General features: G+C 33.3%; 1 protein-coding gene across 1 annotated transcript in view; it reads left to right on the top strand.

Annotated features, from left to right (window-relative positions):
• LOC143042853 (heat shock 70 kDa protein 12A-like) overlaps positions 1-16812 on the top strand; it is a 28902-nt gene extending 12090 nt beyond the window's left edge. The window contains exons 3-9 of the mRNA XM_076215326.1: positions 1691-1912; positions 10557-10680; positions 11272-11902; positions 12843-13143; positions 13950-14168; positions 14946-15102; positions 15668-16812. Coding sequence (XP_076071441.1) covers positions 1691-1912; positions 10557-10680; positions 11272-11902; positions 12843-13143; positions 13950-14168; positions 14946-15102; positions 15668-16716 — 2703 coding nt within the window. The 3' untranslated portion in view covers positions 16717-16812. The remainder of the gene's footprint in view (positions 1-1690; positions 1913-10556; positions 10681-11271; positions 11903-12842; positions 13144-13949; positions 14169-14945; positions 15103-15667) is intronic.
• The last annotated feature ends 666 nt before the right edge of the window (positions 16813-17478 follow it).

The raw sequence follows: 17478 nt of genomic DNA, 5'->3' as shown, positions 1-17478 counted from the left end.
ACAACTTTAAGATGCCTCTGTCTTTGATCACATTATGTCATATAAAAGAAGTTTACACTTAGCTTGTTGGAATATCAACGGTTTCAAACACAAGGGATACAACAAATACAGTGATCCTAGGTTCATCAAAGAATTGAGCAATAAAGATATAATTTGTTTACAGGAAACACACTGCTCCTTTGAGGATTCACTATCTTTTGTAAAACATTAAATGAGTTAACCAAATTTAGAATTAGTGCCCATGAACTTGAAATAGAAAAGGGAAGACATAAGGGAATACCCCCAGATAAAAGATTTTGTAAATTATGTAATAATGACATTGTTGAGGATGAAATTCATTTTCTTCTTCAATGTCCATCACTTAAAACTGAAAGGTCCAGTTTTATTTCAGATTTATCCTCTAAATTTACTAATTTTAAAACTTTAAATGACCAATCTAAATTTGTATGGTTGATGTCAAATGAAGATCCATTTGTTAATAACATAATGATTAAATTAATAGATAGTTTAATAAAATCTAGAAGAGTTAAATTAAGCATAAACACTTGAGTAGTCCAGCTCTTCTTCTAATTATAAAACGGTACTGATTGTGTTCACTCACTCATTATCTTTGAGAATATATACTGTATTTGTTGTCTCCCTTCTCTTATATAATATTGTTTTAATTTTATTGTCATGTATTGTAATTTCAATGAAAAAAATCAACACAATTATTTGTACACTTTAATTTAAACTGTAATTGTACTGCTCCTCGGGGCGTCTTGATTGACAAATAAAAATTGTTGTTGTTGTTGTTGTCTATCGGTAACATGTAAAGTCGCATTTGTCATCCGTTCTTATGATTATTCAGAATGAGTTATTTTGGGAGAAAAACGACAAAAAAGGATTCCGGATATTGATTCCGTCATCAGACTGACTTTTAGTCATAGATAAGACTTCCGGTTTAAAACAACCAATCGTATGATAGATACCAAAAATCCAAAAATAATTAGCCAATCAGAGCGTTCTCCATATCATGGTGTTTAGATTGCAAGAAACTTAGAGAGGACAATTATTTTACGCATTTTGTCTACATGTAAACTACGATTATGCTACTTTAATATATAGATCCTCTCTGTATTCTGTCTACTGTTTTCTTTGAAATGTTTACTATTTAAGGGGTCATACCAGTTGCATATATATAAAAATAAATAAAACATGTGGAAAAAAGAATGTGTCCATAGTACACAGATGCCACCTCGGCCCTATATTTACTAAGTTTCGAGTTGATTGGACTTCAACTTCATCAAAAACTACCTCGACCAAAAATTTTAACCTGAAGCGGCACAGACGGACGGACGTCACGAACGAACGCACGGATGTACAGACTAGAAAACATAATGCACATAAATGGGGCATACAAGTAGTGATTTGGCAAACATGAAAGTAGGGTGGAGACTAGAGGGAGGCAGGACCTTTTTCGGGACTTCGGGATCGGATGTTTTTAAGCTCGGGATTTGGGGATTGATCAATACGGGATACGGGAATATATTTTTCGATTTCGGTATTTCGGGATATGAATTTCTTTTTATTCTGCATCTCAGGATTTCATGTTTTTAATACCGGGATTTCGTTATAAGAAATAATCTAAAGGGACATATTTTAGATGTTATAACTTGGATAGTTTTATATTTATTTCCTCTTCTTTCAGTCGGTAGACATGGATACTCTAATTACAGACGAGTCAGGAATTTTAAAGATGAAAGCCTTTGATATTTTCACTTTTGCTATTAAATATCTCAAAGAACAAATTATCAACCAAATAAAGCGAACCCGAATAGGCGTTGACGAAGCAGACATACATTATGTGCTAACTGTTCCAGCTATATGGGAGGACAATGCCATAGTTTTTATGAGAAAATCAGCGGAAAAGGTAATTCTAATTTGTTTATATATCATTTTTACTTTTCAATTAAAAAAGTTCCCTTTTTATGCGCATAATTTTATCGAATTATATGATATGGCCTGTGTTAATTTTGTAATCAAGCGATAAAGTTAGATTAGTGTTCTTTAATCCTAATTTGAAAAGCAAACATTAAACAATAATACATGTATCAGAAGATATACAACGGATACAATTAAAAAAAAACATTACTTGAAAAGGCAGAAGGTTTAAACAAATATGAAGTAGATGAGAAACTGATAACGCCAGGACTAATGATTGGGATAGTAAGGAAAAAATTATATACATTAAAAATTTAAAAAAATATCAGTATATTATTAAGTAAGACAGATTACTTTTCCATAGGAGGATCAGTTTTGATTGTTTAATTCGGACAAGAAATGAAAAGTACAGAGCAATTTTAAGATTATAAAATTAAAGGTATTTTGGGGTCATTTTGTCGATTTGACAGATATCCAATTGTTGGACATATTAGGCCACACCAATTTAATTTATTGTTCTACGGATTTTTGGACTCCAAAAATTGGGGCGAGCGAGCGATTTGAAAATTTTAATAAAAAAATATTTTATTTGCAAATGTTTGAAGCGAAGCATGAAAAATTAAGGCGAGCGATTATATATATATTTTTTTGTAAACATAAAATAGTAGGTTTTGACAATATTAAAACTTGATTTATCACTTGTACTTTGACATTTCTTTAATTTATGAAGTATTAAATTTTCCCCTGTTCACCAATAAATAATTGAATAATTAGATTTGGTATATGTATGTGTGCAATTCTCCATCCAAGTCATAATCAGGTTGGGAACAAGTCAATTTCATAAATATCCTTTTTATGAGGGGTCAATATAAGTTACAATATATTTTTTTGTAAATAAAACTTTTTAGTACAAAAGAGCTCATATTTTCCCAAAGAACTATATGTCTATCTGGTATTAAAAATTGGTCAAAACATGTAATATTCTTGGACTTAGGCCATGTTACATATTTACTTTAATGTTATTCAAAATAAGTGTACCCTCTTTAAAAATAGTAATGCTGTTTAAAATATGATGTATTTCTCCTCTTTTTAAGTAATTTCTTTAAAGTTTTTCAAAGGATTTGTATGGTACATGTAACACTATGAAAATCCTTGGTATTATTTCTTTTTCTTTTTTACAACAGTAAAATGACCCCATATGTGCCCTGTCTGAGGGACGATTGTTCCCAACCTGATAATAACAAATACAGGTCATAGTACGTACGACAGGGCTTTGACCCAGACCAAACAGCAAGCTATAAGGGACCCCAAAATTTTATGTGTACACAATTCGAACAGGAAAAACAAAGATCTAATTTATAGATATACAAACGGGAAAATACCAAATAATATTTATGAACATACTAAAACAGTATAAAATAATCAACATTATGGTTGTAATTAAATTTTATTGTGATTATTGTAAATTATTTTTTGCGGTTGTTGTGAGCTGCAAGGATTTAAAATCATGCTTTATGAATTGAAAACACACAAGTATTTTTGTTCACGACCGTTTAAAATTAAAATATTTAATAAATTTATTTTACTTTTCGTTTTATGGATATATTATAATACAAAAAAATAAATAATAATTACTCATAAAACCCGGCTTAATACTAAAATGGTATGAAATAATTAACGTAGAAATATAATGATTATTGTTTATAAACATTTTTTGTAGGATGCAAGAATTTATTTGGATTTAATTTTTATGTTTCCTTTACAAATGAATATTTAAAAATACCGAAGCAGAGTATCTTGTCATATAAAATACTTATTTCTTAATTGAAACTCTGAAAATATTCTGATTTCAATTATTGTTAGTTTCTTCAGAAACATAAATAAAGTAATATATATTTTTTATTTAACCTATAGCTGTACAATGTAACCTATGGGAATGCAACCCGAGTATAAATCTCAATAACCGAAAATTATACCATAGCTATCCATGGTATAATTTTCACAATTATACCATGGTTTTGTTGTATCAAGTATTCAAAAGAAAAAAATTGTCAAGACCTGGCCGCGGCCGCCTGAATTTTTTGATAGAAACAACAAAGTCAGTGTGGGGCCACTAAGCTAAACTGCCCGCTTTGCACCAGCTGAAATAAATGATTGCTTAGGGTGGGAATCGAACCCACATACACCAACTCTGTTGTACTATATTTTAAATGAACCAAGATTCGCTCCCAGAACAAACAAATAAAGTTTAAAAATATGTTGATTTTCGGTTATTAAATTGTAAACTTTCTATAAGCTCCACTGTACAGCTACATTTACATGAATCGCATCTAACCATTTGTTTGGCAAGGCGGGTTAGTTTTTAGGGGATGGAGGGGACAAGAAGCACGCCCCTTTTAAAAAACTGTACATATGGTAAACAAATAACCTATTTAATAGTATTTTCAAATGTTGGCTTGCTTTACCCCCACTCCCACTTTTAAAGTGTTTGATCCACACCCGGTTTATTAAACACTGCTGACATCTAGACTTTTAATGAGGCTACTCTATGTTTGACCGTTAAAATTAGATAGCGTTTGTTTACTCTAAACAGGAATATATATATATATGTTAGATATACTGTTCCCAGCTCTAAATGAGCCATTTCTTTTTTTTTTAAATTATATCGTCGCATGTCAATGAATTTAATCGTGTACATTTTGAAATCCCGTTTAATTAATGTACGCCATGGGCGAGGGGGGGGGGGGGAGGAGGTTGTATGACCTTTATCAGGACTCCGGGATCGGGTGTTTTTAAGTTCGGGATTTCGGGATTGACCCTTTCGGGATCCGGGAATTCTTTTTTTCTAATTTCGGGACCTCGGGATTTCGTGTTTTTAAGCCCGGCATTTCGAGATTTCGTGTTTTAAGCCGGGGATTGCGGGATCAGGACCCCTCCTACCCTCCCTCGTGGGCTTCTGGTTTCAAATTAAACGGGGAATAATTCATACACACTCTCAGACAGATTCTTGTGAAATTAATTTCCTCAAAATCATTAATTAATATAAAAAAATTAAAACAACTGACATTGAAATTGGAAACAACCCAAAATTTGATTTATTAAAATCTGCATTCATTGAAGATAAAAAATTGTATACACAAAAGAGCTCTTGCTGGGTACAATCATTACATAAACTAAAAAAGTTAATCAACTTTGATTCACATCAAATATCACATAATGTGTTTGAGGACTCACTAAAAAACTTTTATAAATGCAAGATTTTGGGTCAACTTCAGCATATCAAATCTAATAACACAGGTAAACTAAGATTTTATAGTAAAATGTGCTCATCTTTTGACTTAAAAGCTTACTTAAGATTTGATATTAAGAAATATGATAGATCACTGCTTACAAAAATTAGAATAAGTGCACATTCACTTGCAATTGAAACTGGGAGATATAGCAAACCAAAAATTTTAGCAAGTGAAAGATACTGCAAACTTTGTAAAGATAAAGTGGAAGATGAAGTTCATTTTCTTTTATATTGTCCTCTATATAAAGACCTTCGAGAGAAGTTTGATATTTTCAATAACCTTAATAATGATGATGATATTAAATCAACGATTTATTTACTTAACCCAGTAAATCTGGTTGACACCAGACAAATATGTAATTATTTAAGTCAAGCTTTTGAACTTCGTAATAAAAATCTAATGTCAGTTGGTCTACCATAAGTATAATACTGAGTAATACTGTGATATTATATATATAATTAGTACTTGAAATGTTTCTTTATGTTGTATTTGCATAAATTGTCATGTTTAATGTGTTTGTGTCTTGGAATACGCATTGTATCATATGTGCTTTGTCCAATAAAATATTTGAATTTGAATTTGAATTTTGAATTTGAAAACAGTTCGAACATTTTGAAAACAAATAATAAAATTAAAAAAACCTACCCTTTGCAGTTCAATTGTACGTAAGTTTGGGATTGCAGCAATCTTCCAAAATATCAGAAATCTGTACTAGAAGTTTCTTGTGTCCTTATCCATAACATCTAAAACAGTTTTTTCGTCACCAATGTAAAGATACATCCATCGCTGTCGAAAAATCTTTTCAAACTGATTACCCGCTGTTTCTGAAGCCTGTGCTAGTTTTAAAAAGTAGGCGGAGCCTTAAGTGTAAGGTCCGAAAAGGGTTATTTTACAGATTCTTATTAAAATAATTTCGAAGTAAACAAACAAAACTATATGAAATACACAATTTTTAACAGCGAAAGATGCAATAGGTTAAAACAGATATTTCATATTTTTTGGAAAGTTTTGTAGTGTTTCGTAAATTATACCATAGTTTTTGTTGAAACCCCTCGGCAACCTCACTCGACTTCGTCTCGTGAGGTTATTGCCGGGGGTTTCAACAAAAGCTATGGTATAATTTACGAAACACCACAAAACTGTCCAAAAGATATGAAATATCTATAACATATTTCTTTGATTCCGATTGAATTAAATTCTTTTGATAAGAATATTATCTTTCTGTTTTCCGATCTAAAATTAACATTTCAAACAGAATGTTCTATCCCGTAATTGTAATATGATTTTTACTAATTTCTTTGATCTTTTTTGTGCTTTAAAATCTGATGTTTTGGAAAGGAGTGCATTAACTTCACGATTTGAACGTTATTGCACTGTCGTAGGATTATTCAACAATCTCCCATTAGAAAACCATTGGTGGGAGGAGCCAAAAAGCAGTGCATTAACTTCACTGAAAGTGCACAGTAAGGCTCCACCTCTTTTTTACATAAACAAATTATCTATAACTTCTTTTTGTGTGTATTTTTTAAGTTTTTTTTTGTCCCTCGTTTTTTTCTGTTCCCAATGTTGTTTTTGTTACAGGATTTCCCTTGAAATTGTAAACTTCTTTTACTTGAAAGAAGAGAATAGTGTGTGGTTTTTTTTCTAAGATTCGCACTAAAATTAAACTCTTGTGTAGAACCTCACAGGGAATATCTCTCAAAATAACAAAACTGAATAAAATGAAATTTTAATTACTAGTACTGTAATTTAAACATTCAAGTGAAAATATATAAAAGCCCACCGTTATATTTTACATTAAATGAAACAAATTCAAAGTTAGTCAGTTAATAACTCTGCAACATATTAATTCAATGAAAATTAAAGTTACAATTTGAGAATGTAACGGCACCAGAATCATTCAAACGGCATGTATTTGTGATATCACCCAGACAGTGTTTCTTGTTTAAATTCCTTTCAAACGGTTCGGCCACAGCAGTTTTGGTTTGAACGGATTCCTGTAAACTGTCATTCATATCACGATCGGACGGGGGTTCAAGACATCCGATACTCGCTTTTGAATGTTACTGTTAGCGGTCTTGTATGACTATGTTCGAACGCCATTCGTAGAGCGGTGCCCAGTCCTTTCCATAATCGCACATGTTCTTTTTCCCGAGTGGTTGGTAAAGTTGCCAACCAAGCCCCCCTTTTCACACATTTCACGCATTAAACCATTCAACTTGTTCACTCCTAACGCGGACTTTCCGTTGCGATGCTTATCTTCGACATCAGAAATAAGTGGTTTGCGATAAAATACGCCAGATCCAATTGCCTTCAAGTATGTTTCATAGAAGTCAACTATGCATCTTGGTCCTGCAAAAGAAGAATTATGAACTTTAAAATGTATTTTCCTCCGCTAAACTTATGTTGCATGTACAGAACTTGAAACAGAAAGAAATAACAAGTGGTATTTAAAACAGGTTTAAAATTAATATAAAAACTAGAAAACTCAGCTGATTAGTTAGAAAGGGTCTACCCGGCAAAATTTTAAATATTTTATGGGAAACAGCTGAAGATTCAGAAAATGATATAGGCCAGTCAGCAACCCCGTCCCGTCTTGGTAGAGAGGTTCTTGAGATGAAGCGCCACAATAACTAGCTTTTGATGGACGGAGAGACAAACAAACGGACGAACGGACGGATGGACAAAGTGAAAATAAAAGACAACCACGTGCTTTTAATATGGGAGTCTTCAGATTTCTACAAGTTTGTACGATTTAGCCTGAAACAAATTTGTCACGGCTTTGTCATTCTTTTTGTTTCAAAAATACATAAAACTCGATATGCTAATTGCCGTTTTAAAAACATGTTTTTTTTTAAAATTGTTTAAATACGTATACACTTACCTCTTGCATAGTATTTGATATCTTTGTTATCCATAATCCAGCCGTAAATCGCTTAAACCTAAATTTGAAATTTCTTCATCGGTGACATCCTTAGCAAAACGGTCACTTGGAGCCTGCATTTCATCAAAATTTAGTCCAAGGTCAAAAATGGCAGTTTGAAAAATATCAAAATCACTCTCTGCGACCAAATTTGTGTCATCAAAAGATTCTTTAGAAACGAAACTTTCAAACTGCAGTGGGATGGTAAAATTCTCAACATTGCGGTCTCCTCCTTGGCACAAAGCATCATCCGCATAATCCATCTATATTTTCATCGCAATTTTCAAAACTGCGAAAGTGCTAAATTATCAACGTCCTATTCGGAGATTTGAGAGAGGACAAAGTTTTCTTCATCGTCGCCTAAAAAATCAACCATTGCCTCCGACATTTTAAGCTTCTAGACAGACAAGAGCTCGTGCAAAATTTTAGCGGGAATAACGTCATTTTGGCCACGCCTTAATAATTAACATATTTAATGTCTGTATAATATAGCATTTTCATTGGTCATATTACAAATCATATATAGCCACGCCTTACTCATTAAAATTTTTAATGCACTCAAACGCTACGCGTTTTCGATGCATTAAAATCTTAATTCGTAAGAGCCGTGCTATATATATAACGTCTATGATGAAATACACAGTATCCCTTGGTTAAATCTTCAAACATAATTTGCTTACATGTTATCGAGACAACAGACATTCAAATACCACGTTATAATTGACCCAGATACACACAGTGTACAGTGGTCGTTTTTAAAACAAATATAATTGCGTCGTCAAGGGCCATCAAGGGACCATATCAAAGACGTAGATAACAACCTGTGAAGACCTGTATAGATAACCGAAAACTTTCGAGACGTTCCGAGAATTTTATTCTGACTTCCGGCCGAGAGATATCGAGTGGCCCATAGACACATCCAAAACTCGCCAATATATAAGCATGAACCCCTCAGGGGGGTCATGCAAAAAACATAATGAAAAACTACCTATCAGATCTTGAAATTAAGGCCTATCAGATGAAGAGTTTTTGTTCATAATGGGTGGATGGGCTATCATGGGGAAAATTGACCTATCAGAATTTTTTACTGCAAGGGTTGTACCCATCAGAATTTTGTATCCATTCACTGAATTGTGGACAAAATTCAATTCAGTCATAAATATAATACCAGATAATGAATGATACGAAACTGTATAAATACCAATTTGAAAGCAGCACCCTTAAGATCTGACATACGCATTTTGTAACTCCTAAGATGTAATTATGTTTACCTTGCAAACTATTTACAGCTGATAGACCCTTAGAAGTTTTTTGTGTATAATTGTATGTGTCCGATGAAAAAAACTTAAATTACACCCCCTAAGATGTATAAATTTCACACCCCTCAGAAAGGACTATCCATCCCCCTTTATCAGACATTAACTGGAATGGCCAAATGTTTACTATAGTAAGACAAACAATAAAAGTTAATAGAAAAAAAATTTTTTTTTGCTCAATTACGAAGTATTTTATTTTAAAGACACCATTTGCATCATAAGTTTATAAATTATCTATTACATAATTAAGCAAAACAATTGAATATCAAGTCGACGACATGGGTATCTATCAAGTTGGAAGTAGAAAATGCATAACCTCCGATTAAAAAAAAATACCACGGAAGGAGAATATATCAATCTATTAGTTCAGTAACTTTCGTGTCTGCTCATCCATTATGTGATTGAAGAAAAAAAAATGGGTAACAATTGTATTGAAAATAGAAAATCGAGTGCACCATTTTATGTTTGGGCGTGTTTGAGTGAAATATTTTGTCTTGAAAACGTACAAACATCATCGCGCTTCAAATTCTACCATTTTTAAATATCAAGGCTGAAGTTTGACTTAATAACATGTGATAATTAGGGGTTATAGTCTTCAACAACTGAAAATTTTTAGTCTGTCCTTCCACGAAATATGTAATTAGAATTTTTTTTATAAATGTTATGAATTTTCGAAAATTCCACCTGACAACCGATCAGACAATAGTTTTTAGTTGACTCAATGCAGACAGGAACATTAACTGATGCTCATTAGCTAGCAGATAAATTTTTCGGTTTCTAAGAGCTAAATTGGTAGCACGTCATCCCTACAATGGCTTATATTTCTACGATTGTAAAAACAAACTGGCGTAATGGGGAGATAATTTTGTCGAAGGAGAATCCTGACTGCCCATATTTAAAGTTTTAAAATGTAAGCATCTTTTCTTAATTTCTGGCAACCACCAGTTGGTTAATGCATGCGCGCAGTAATACATAATCACCAATGATTAAAATATACCGAAACACCAATATTAATCATCTATTATTATAAACCTGTGTGATCAATTCTCAAGTAACAAGTAACTGTTTGGAATAAAGATGTTTTGTGAATGTGCTTTACAGGCAGGAATACAAGTAAACCAGCTAACAATTGCACTGGAGCCAGAAGTAGCGTCTGTGTATTGTCGAGAATTAAGGACAGATCGAGACATAAAAGGGATGAAATACGTTGTGGTGGACCTTGGAGGTAATTACAATCATATTCAATCGAAGCTTCTTCTAATATGTAACAGCAAAAATATCTTCTTTTCTGTGCCCACTTTTGTTACATTGATGATTTATTGAATTAGTTAACTCTATAGGATTTTGGGATTTTTGTTAATTTGAACCCATAAACTTTGAAGAATTGTAGCATTAATGAAACGAAGGCTTTGAAGATGCATCCAAGAGAAAACAATCCCTTTGTCTGTTGTTTGATATGTTTACAATAGGCTTCGATCTTGAATGAAAAGTTGAAATTGCAAGCATCTGTCCTTTCAACAGCATGTCTACATCCAGCACTTGTTCCCCTTTAATGTACATGTAACGAAGGCTACTTTTATTACTGTTTTCCTGTTTAGCAGCTTAATGTCACATGGCACAAGCTCGTGCTTTTGGAATTTGTTACTCTTTTGTTTGCAAATTTTGATACTGATGAAGATTTCGAGCTTGGCCATGTTGCTCTCTATGTGTATTTTGGTTTTTCTATTGTTTGGATGCTTTTTCATTGAAGTTTATCTCGAGAATTTTCTTAGTTTGGGATGTTTTGCTTCTTTAAGATTCTTTCTTTTAAATTTAGGTGGAACAGCAGATATAGCAGTCCATCAACAACATCCGGATGATTTCCTAGAGGAAGTTGTTCCATCAAGTGGTGGAGCTTGGGGTGGTATTGCTATTGATGATGCTTATCTAAGATTTTTGGAAAAAGCATTTGGAGAAGGAGTAATGCAGGAATTAAAATTGGAAGAATTTGAGGACTACACAGATCTAATTCACGAATTTGAAGAACAAAAACGATTGATCAAATCAGATAGGACTTCCACAGTAAATATGACAATACCTGCCAGTTTGATATATATTATGAAGGAACAGTGCGGAGGAATATATGCAGCAATAAAGAAATCTTCATATAGTGATTCACTTTCCGTCATTGGTCACCAAAGACTATGTGTTAATCCACAAAAGTTTAGAGACTTTTTCAAGCCTACTATCAACTCATTATTAAAACACCTCGAACAACTTTTCCAGCATCCGAAAGTTTCAGACATACAGGATATCATAATGGTTGGCGGATTATCAGAATGTGAACTTGTACAAAAAGCAATGAAAGATAAATTTCCTAAACAGAAAATAATCATTCCAGACAAAGCTGGCCTTGCAGTTCTTAGAGGAGCAGTGTTATACGGTCATCAGCATAAACCAATACGCAGGTATGTTTATATTGTTCTATGGTAAAAAGGAAGCTTTCTGATGGTCCAAACAAGTAATTTCATTTTTACTTATCTGCTGATCAAGGAAAAAATCTTAGGTAATAACATACATGTAAGTCCATACTGAAAGACACTAGGTACGCAATTTGAAAGTTAATCCTGCTCAGATGTAAATCATTGTTACACGCTTCATTTAAAGATTGAATTTTGTAAATACTAAAATTTAAAATGAAAATGGGGAATATGTCAAAGAGAGAACAAACCGACCAAAAAAGTAGACAACAGCCGAAGGTAACCAATGGGTCTTCAAAAAAGAGAGAAAATCCCGCACCGAAAGCGGGCATCAGCTGGCCCCTAAATAAAAATATGTACTAGTTCAGTGAAAATGGACATCATACTTAACTCCCAAACATATAAATGAACTAAAATTTAAAAAACATACAAGACTTACAAAGTAAAGATTAATTGTTAAAATTCTAATGCTGATTATTGAAAATTAAAGGTTGAATATTTAAAATCTAAAGTAGTAAAAAAACGTTGAAATAAAATTTAGAATGTTGAACATCGATGTTCAAAATTTAATGTTAACTGTTGAAACTATAAGGGTGAATGTTATGTAAGTTGAAAGTTACAATTTTGAAATTGAATTTTGAGTACATCTGTCATGCTGTAGTATATTGGAAAATGAATGTTGAGTACATCTGTCATGCTGTAGTATATTGGAAAATGAAAGTTGAGTACATCTGTCATGCTGTAGTATATTGGAAAATGAATGTTGAGTACATCTGTCATGCTGTAGTATATTGGAAAATGAATGTTGAGTATTGAATTAACTACCAATCTAAAATAAATAGAAGTTCGTTACTTGAGATTTTTTGTGAATAGTTTCAAACTTTGAATTGTTCCTTGAAAAGCAGTACTTTTTTTCTCTTTTGTACAGATACAAATTATTTGTTGCGGCGATAGATTTTGGTACGACGTATTCTGGATATGCATTTTCAACTAAAAGTCAACCAAACAGTATTTACACGTGCGATTGGAAAAGGTCTAGTGTACTGTCTTATAAAGCTCCAACTTCAGTTCTTTTAAATCACAAAAAAGAATTCCTAGCTTTCGGATATGACGCAGAAAGCAAATATATGTCAAGCCTCGAAACCGATTCGGATGATGAAGACAACGAGGAGGCAAAAGAATCAGTGTATTATTATTTTAGAAGATTCAAGATGGCCCTTCACAATGAGGTATGCAATAAGAATGGGCGTAGGAGCCTGGTTGATAGCGTAAGAGGTTAATTGACTTTCCCGACCATGAGCAAACAAAATTAATTGAAAATAAACACCTAGAATATCACAGAAATGCCATTACCGATGAACAGTTACACACTCATGTACATAAATATGGTGAAATCTCAATCCTCTTTCGTTTTATCAGTAGGATAACAAAAACCATGATAGGTGATGGGTGACCCAAGGACATGTCTGTTGTAGTTGCCTCTTTCATATTAACTTTATAATTTATTTATCAAAGAAATGACCGAAGGGATTGGAGGCATATGAACAATTCAAATGTATACACAATGAAAAGAATATAGAATATTAAAACATCATATACCATGTATACTGGTAGTGAAAAACGTAATAATATTTATGCATATGTTGTTTTCACTCTCATCAGTGCAAATGACTTTTTAATGAACGGAACAGTAAGCTGCATAATATCAAATGACAATAGAATATACTCGATCGAACTCCCCGGCAGTTCCAGTTCCGATCCGCATACGGGCCCGAATACTACTCTACACTAATTGAGTAAGGGAAAAAAGTTCCGGAACGGAAACGATCACTGTCCGGAGTTTGATACTCGATAAGTACAAATATTATTATAACTAATTTTACTGGATCAGTATAAGCATGATAAGACACATTGTTCGTTTAAAAGAAATGGAAACAATGATTACTATTGAACTATAAGTTATAATTGTATCTAAAGAGACTAATTTTAGCTGTTATAATTTAGATAGTTTCATAATTATTTCTTCTAATTTCAGTCGGTAGACATGGATTCTCTAATTAAAGACGAGTCAGGATTTAAGATGAAAGCGATTGATATTTTCACTTTTGCCATTAAATACCTGAAAGACCAAACTATTACCAAATTGAGGAGAACGTTAACAGACGTTGATATAGCAGACATACATTATGTGCTAACTGTTCCGGCTATATGGGAGGATAAGGCGAAAATGTTCATGAGAAAGTCGGCTGAAAAGGTTATACTATAATAGATATAAGAAGAATGTGGTATGAGTGCCATTGAGACAACTTTCCATCCTAGTCACAATTTGTAAAAGTAAACCATTATATGTCAAAGTACGGCCTTCAACACGGATTCACAATTAACTAATTTGTAAATATATCATTTCAATGAATTTAAGGTTAAAACCATAAGGTCCCTTTTTATGAACATGATCTTAATTGGAACTTACTTGATATGATCTAAATTTTTATGTCAAACGCAAATAAACTCAACACAAACATGGAGTCTGTTCGAGTTTTGTGATCAAGTGTACGTGAGTAAATCCAATTAACAAAGTTTGTGTCTTCAACAATATGCTATATGTAGCGCTCTACCATTGCATTAAATTTTGACCCCCACCAGTCACAGTGGTACTTACGTAAAGGTCGGCTTCTTCTTGTAGATGTTAGATTCGAAAATAACAAATAAATAGAAAAGTATAATCACTCTATATTTACCTGGGCTTACATTTAAAATGAATATGCGCAAATGCAATCAAAAGCTGCACGCAAACGTAATGATGTTTGTGCTTAAATGTAATGGTAATGCGCCTTCAAAAATAGCCTCTAGTTAGCAAGTACAAAAATGTACATGTATACTTATACACTCATTATAAAATGATCCATTAAAACGATTAGCAGTAAAATGTATAGTATCGTTTTTAAAACTTGGTACATAGGTGGTGTATTCCCTTTTTAGAAGGTGCATGTAACTTTTTGAGATAAAGATGCTTTGTGAATACATTTTACAGGCTGGAATAAAAAGAGACCAGCTGACAATTGCACTGGAGCCAGAAGCAGCATCTATATATTGTCAAGAACTAAGGACAGATCGAGAAAATAAAGATAATATTGCTTTCTCTGAGACGATCAAGGAGGGCATGAAATATGTAGTGGTAGACCTTGGAGGTAATTAAAATATATTTAATATATACTGAAACGTGGCTTATGCATATATATAAGTTGACCGTACGATGACCTATAGTTGTTAATATCTGTGTCATTTGGTCTCTTGTGGAGAGTTGTCTCATTGGCAATCGTACCACATCTTCTTTTTTATATTGACTGTGTTTCGGAATTTCGTGGTGGCCAGTTTGTATTGTAAAGGATTTTGGCCGATTGCCCGGATAGAACCTTCAACCACCGACAGGAAAACTAATAACCCTAGTAAATTAAGATGGAGACAAAACCTTCCATAAGCGGAGCTCGAATTTACAACGTCAGACAGATAGGCTAGTGATACAATGATTTTTTCATCACTTCTTAAACTATTTGGACCACTCGTCCACCTGGCCCCTTAAGAAAATAGAAATAAATCCGTAACATACGTTCTTTCAGAATACAATCACAAAGCAGTTTGTTAAGAAATTGGTGTTTTAGCTCCCATTTTCAAAATTTAAATTGACAGATAATGACAATACAATTACGTTTGCAGATAGTCTGCTTTTTATATTCGTTTTTTTTGTGTATTCAGGCGGTACAGCAGATATTACAGTCCATGAAAGACAGCCAGCTGGTTTATTAGAGGAAGTTGTTCCGCCAAGCGGTGGTGCGTGGGGTGGGACGGCCATTGATGATGCTTATCTTAGATTTTTGGAAAAAGTGTTTGGAGAAAAAGTAGTGCAGGATCTAAAATTGAAAGAATTGGAGGACTACACAGAACTAATTCACGAATTTGAAGTTAAAAAACGATCGATAAAAACAGATACGACTACAGATGTAGTTATTACAATGCCTGTCGGTTTCATAGATATTATCAAGAAACACTGCGGAGGAATAGATACAGCAATAAAGAAATCCCCATATAGTGATTCAATTTCCATCAGTGGTCAAAGACTACGTGTAAACCCACAAAAGTTTAGAGACCTTTTCAAGCCTACTATCAACTCATTATTAAAACACCTCGAACAACTTTTCAGGCATCCGAAAGTTTCAGACATACAATATATTATTATGGTCGGGGGGTTTTCAGAATGTGAACTTGTACAAAAAGAAATGAAAGATAAATTTCCTGAAAAGAAGATTATAATTCCTGAGGAAGCTGGTCTTGCAGTGCTTAAAGGAGCCGTGTTATACGGCCATCAGCCTGAAAAGATAAAGACGCGAATTTTGAAAAAGACCTACGGGATTCAGAGCTGGCCAGAATGGGATTCTGAAGTACACCCGGAAACTAAACGTGTCCGAATCGAGGGGACCGATCGTTGTAAAGACGTTTTCTATAAATTCGCAGTGAAAGGTGAAAAGGTAGAAGCTGGGCATTCTTGTGGACAAATATTTCAAACTCTTAAACCCGACGAGAGAACATTAGAGTGTACTGTTTATATATCAGATGACACTAATCCACGTTATGTTACCGATCCTAGTTGTCAGCGCCTTGGAAATCTGATTGTTCCGTTACCTCCCCTTCAAAAAGGACAATCGCTAGAAATTGAAGAAACAATGATATTTGGGGGTACTGAACTGCTATTTAGAGCTAAAAATATGAAGACTGGAGAAATTTATGAAACACAGTTTCAATTCTAAATCAAATGTATGCATGTTAATTAGACTAAAATCATTGTTGAAAATGGGTACTTAAAATGTGCAAGATAATGTCTGCAATAAATGACTTTTAAAGAAGTTCTTGTAAAAAAAGTTATTGGACGACGAGCAATTTTGTGGCGTTTATATAGGTAAGGACAATACTAATATGATAAACGGGAGGGATTATGCTTGATTTGCATATCAGTTTAATTGAGGTCTGGCATGTCAGTAACTTCTATTTGTCCATGGTTAATAACTTATTGTTCTCTAGCTTGAGTCTGGTTGGTTAATATATGTATCATTTTTACTATTCTGACATCGGGCTCAGTCTTCTTTAAAAATGAGCTTTACTATGCTTATTGCTTTGTGTTTTTTTTTTTTAATTCTACATTGGCTAGAGCCTGAGGCATAGTTGGAGGGTTGAGATCTCACAACACATATTTAACCCCGTCAGGAGCTTCTGGCCTTTGTTAGTCTTTTAGTCTTTTATGTTCATTTATATGTTTTGGGAGCTAAGTGTGACGTCCATTTTCATTGAACTAGTTCACATTGTGTTATATGGCCAGCCGAAGCTCAATTTCTCACTGTGTAGAAGACTCACAGGTGGCCTTCATCTACTTTCTGCTCTTTTGTCGGGTTGTTGTCTCTTTGACACATTCCCCATTTCTATTCTGAATTTTATAATATACATGTTTATAGAATGCATTAAACAGACGAGTTTCTTTTAGTTGGAATAATGAAAAGTCTTACAAATGAGCTTTC

Source organism: Mytilus galloprovincialis, chromosome 8 (genome assembly GCF_965363235.1).
Source record: "Mytilus galloprovincialis chromosome 8, xbMytGall1.hap1.1, whole genome shotgun sequence".
In the NCBI taxonomy this organism is placed as follows: Eukaryota; Metazoa; Mollusca; class Bivalvia; order Mytilida; family Mytilidae; genus Mytilus; species Mytilus galloprovincialis.
Note: the sequence above shows the minus strand (reverse complement) of the source record. Positions and strands in the feature narration are given on the sequence as shown.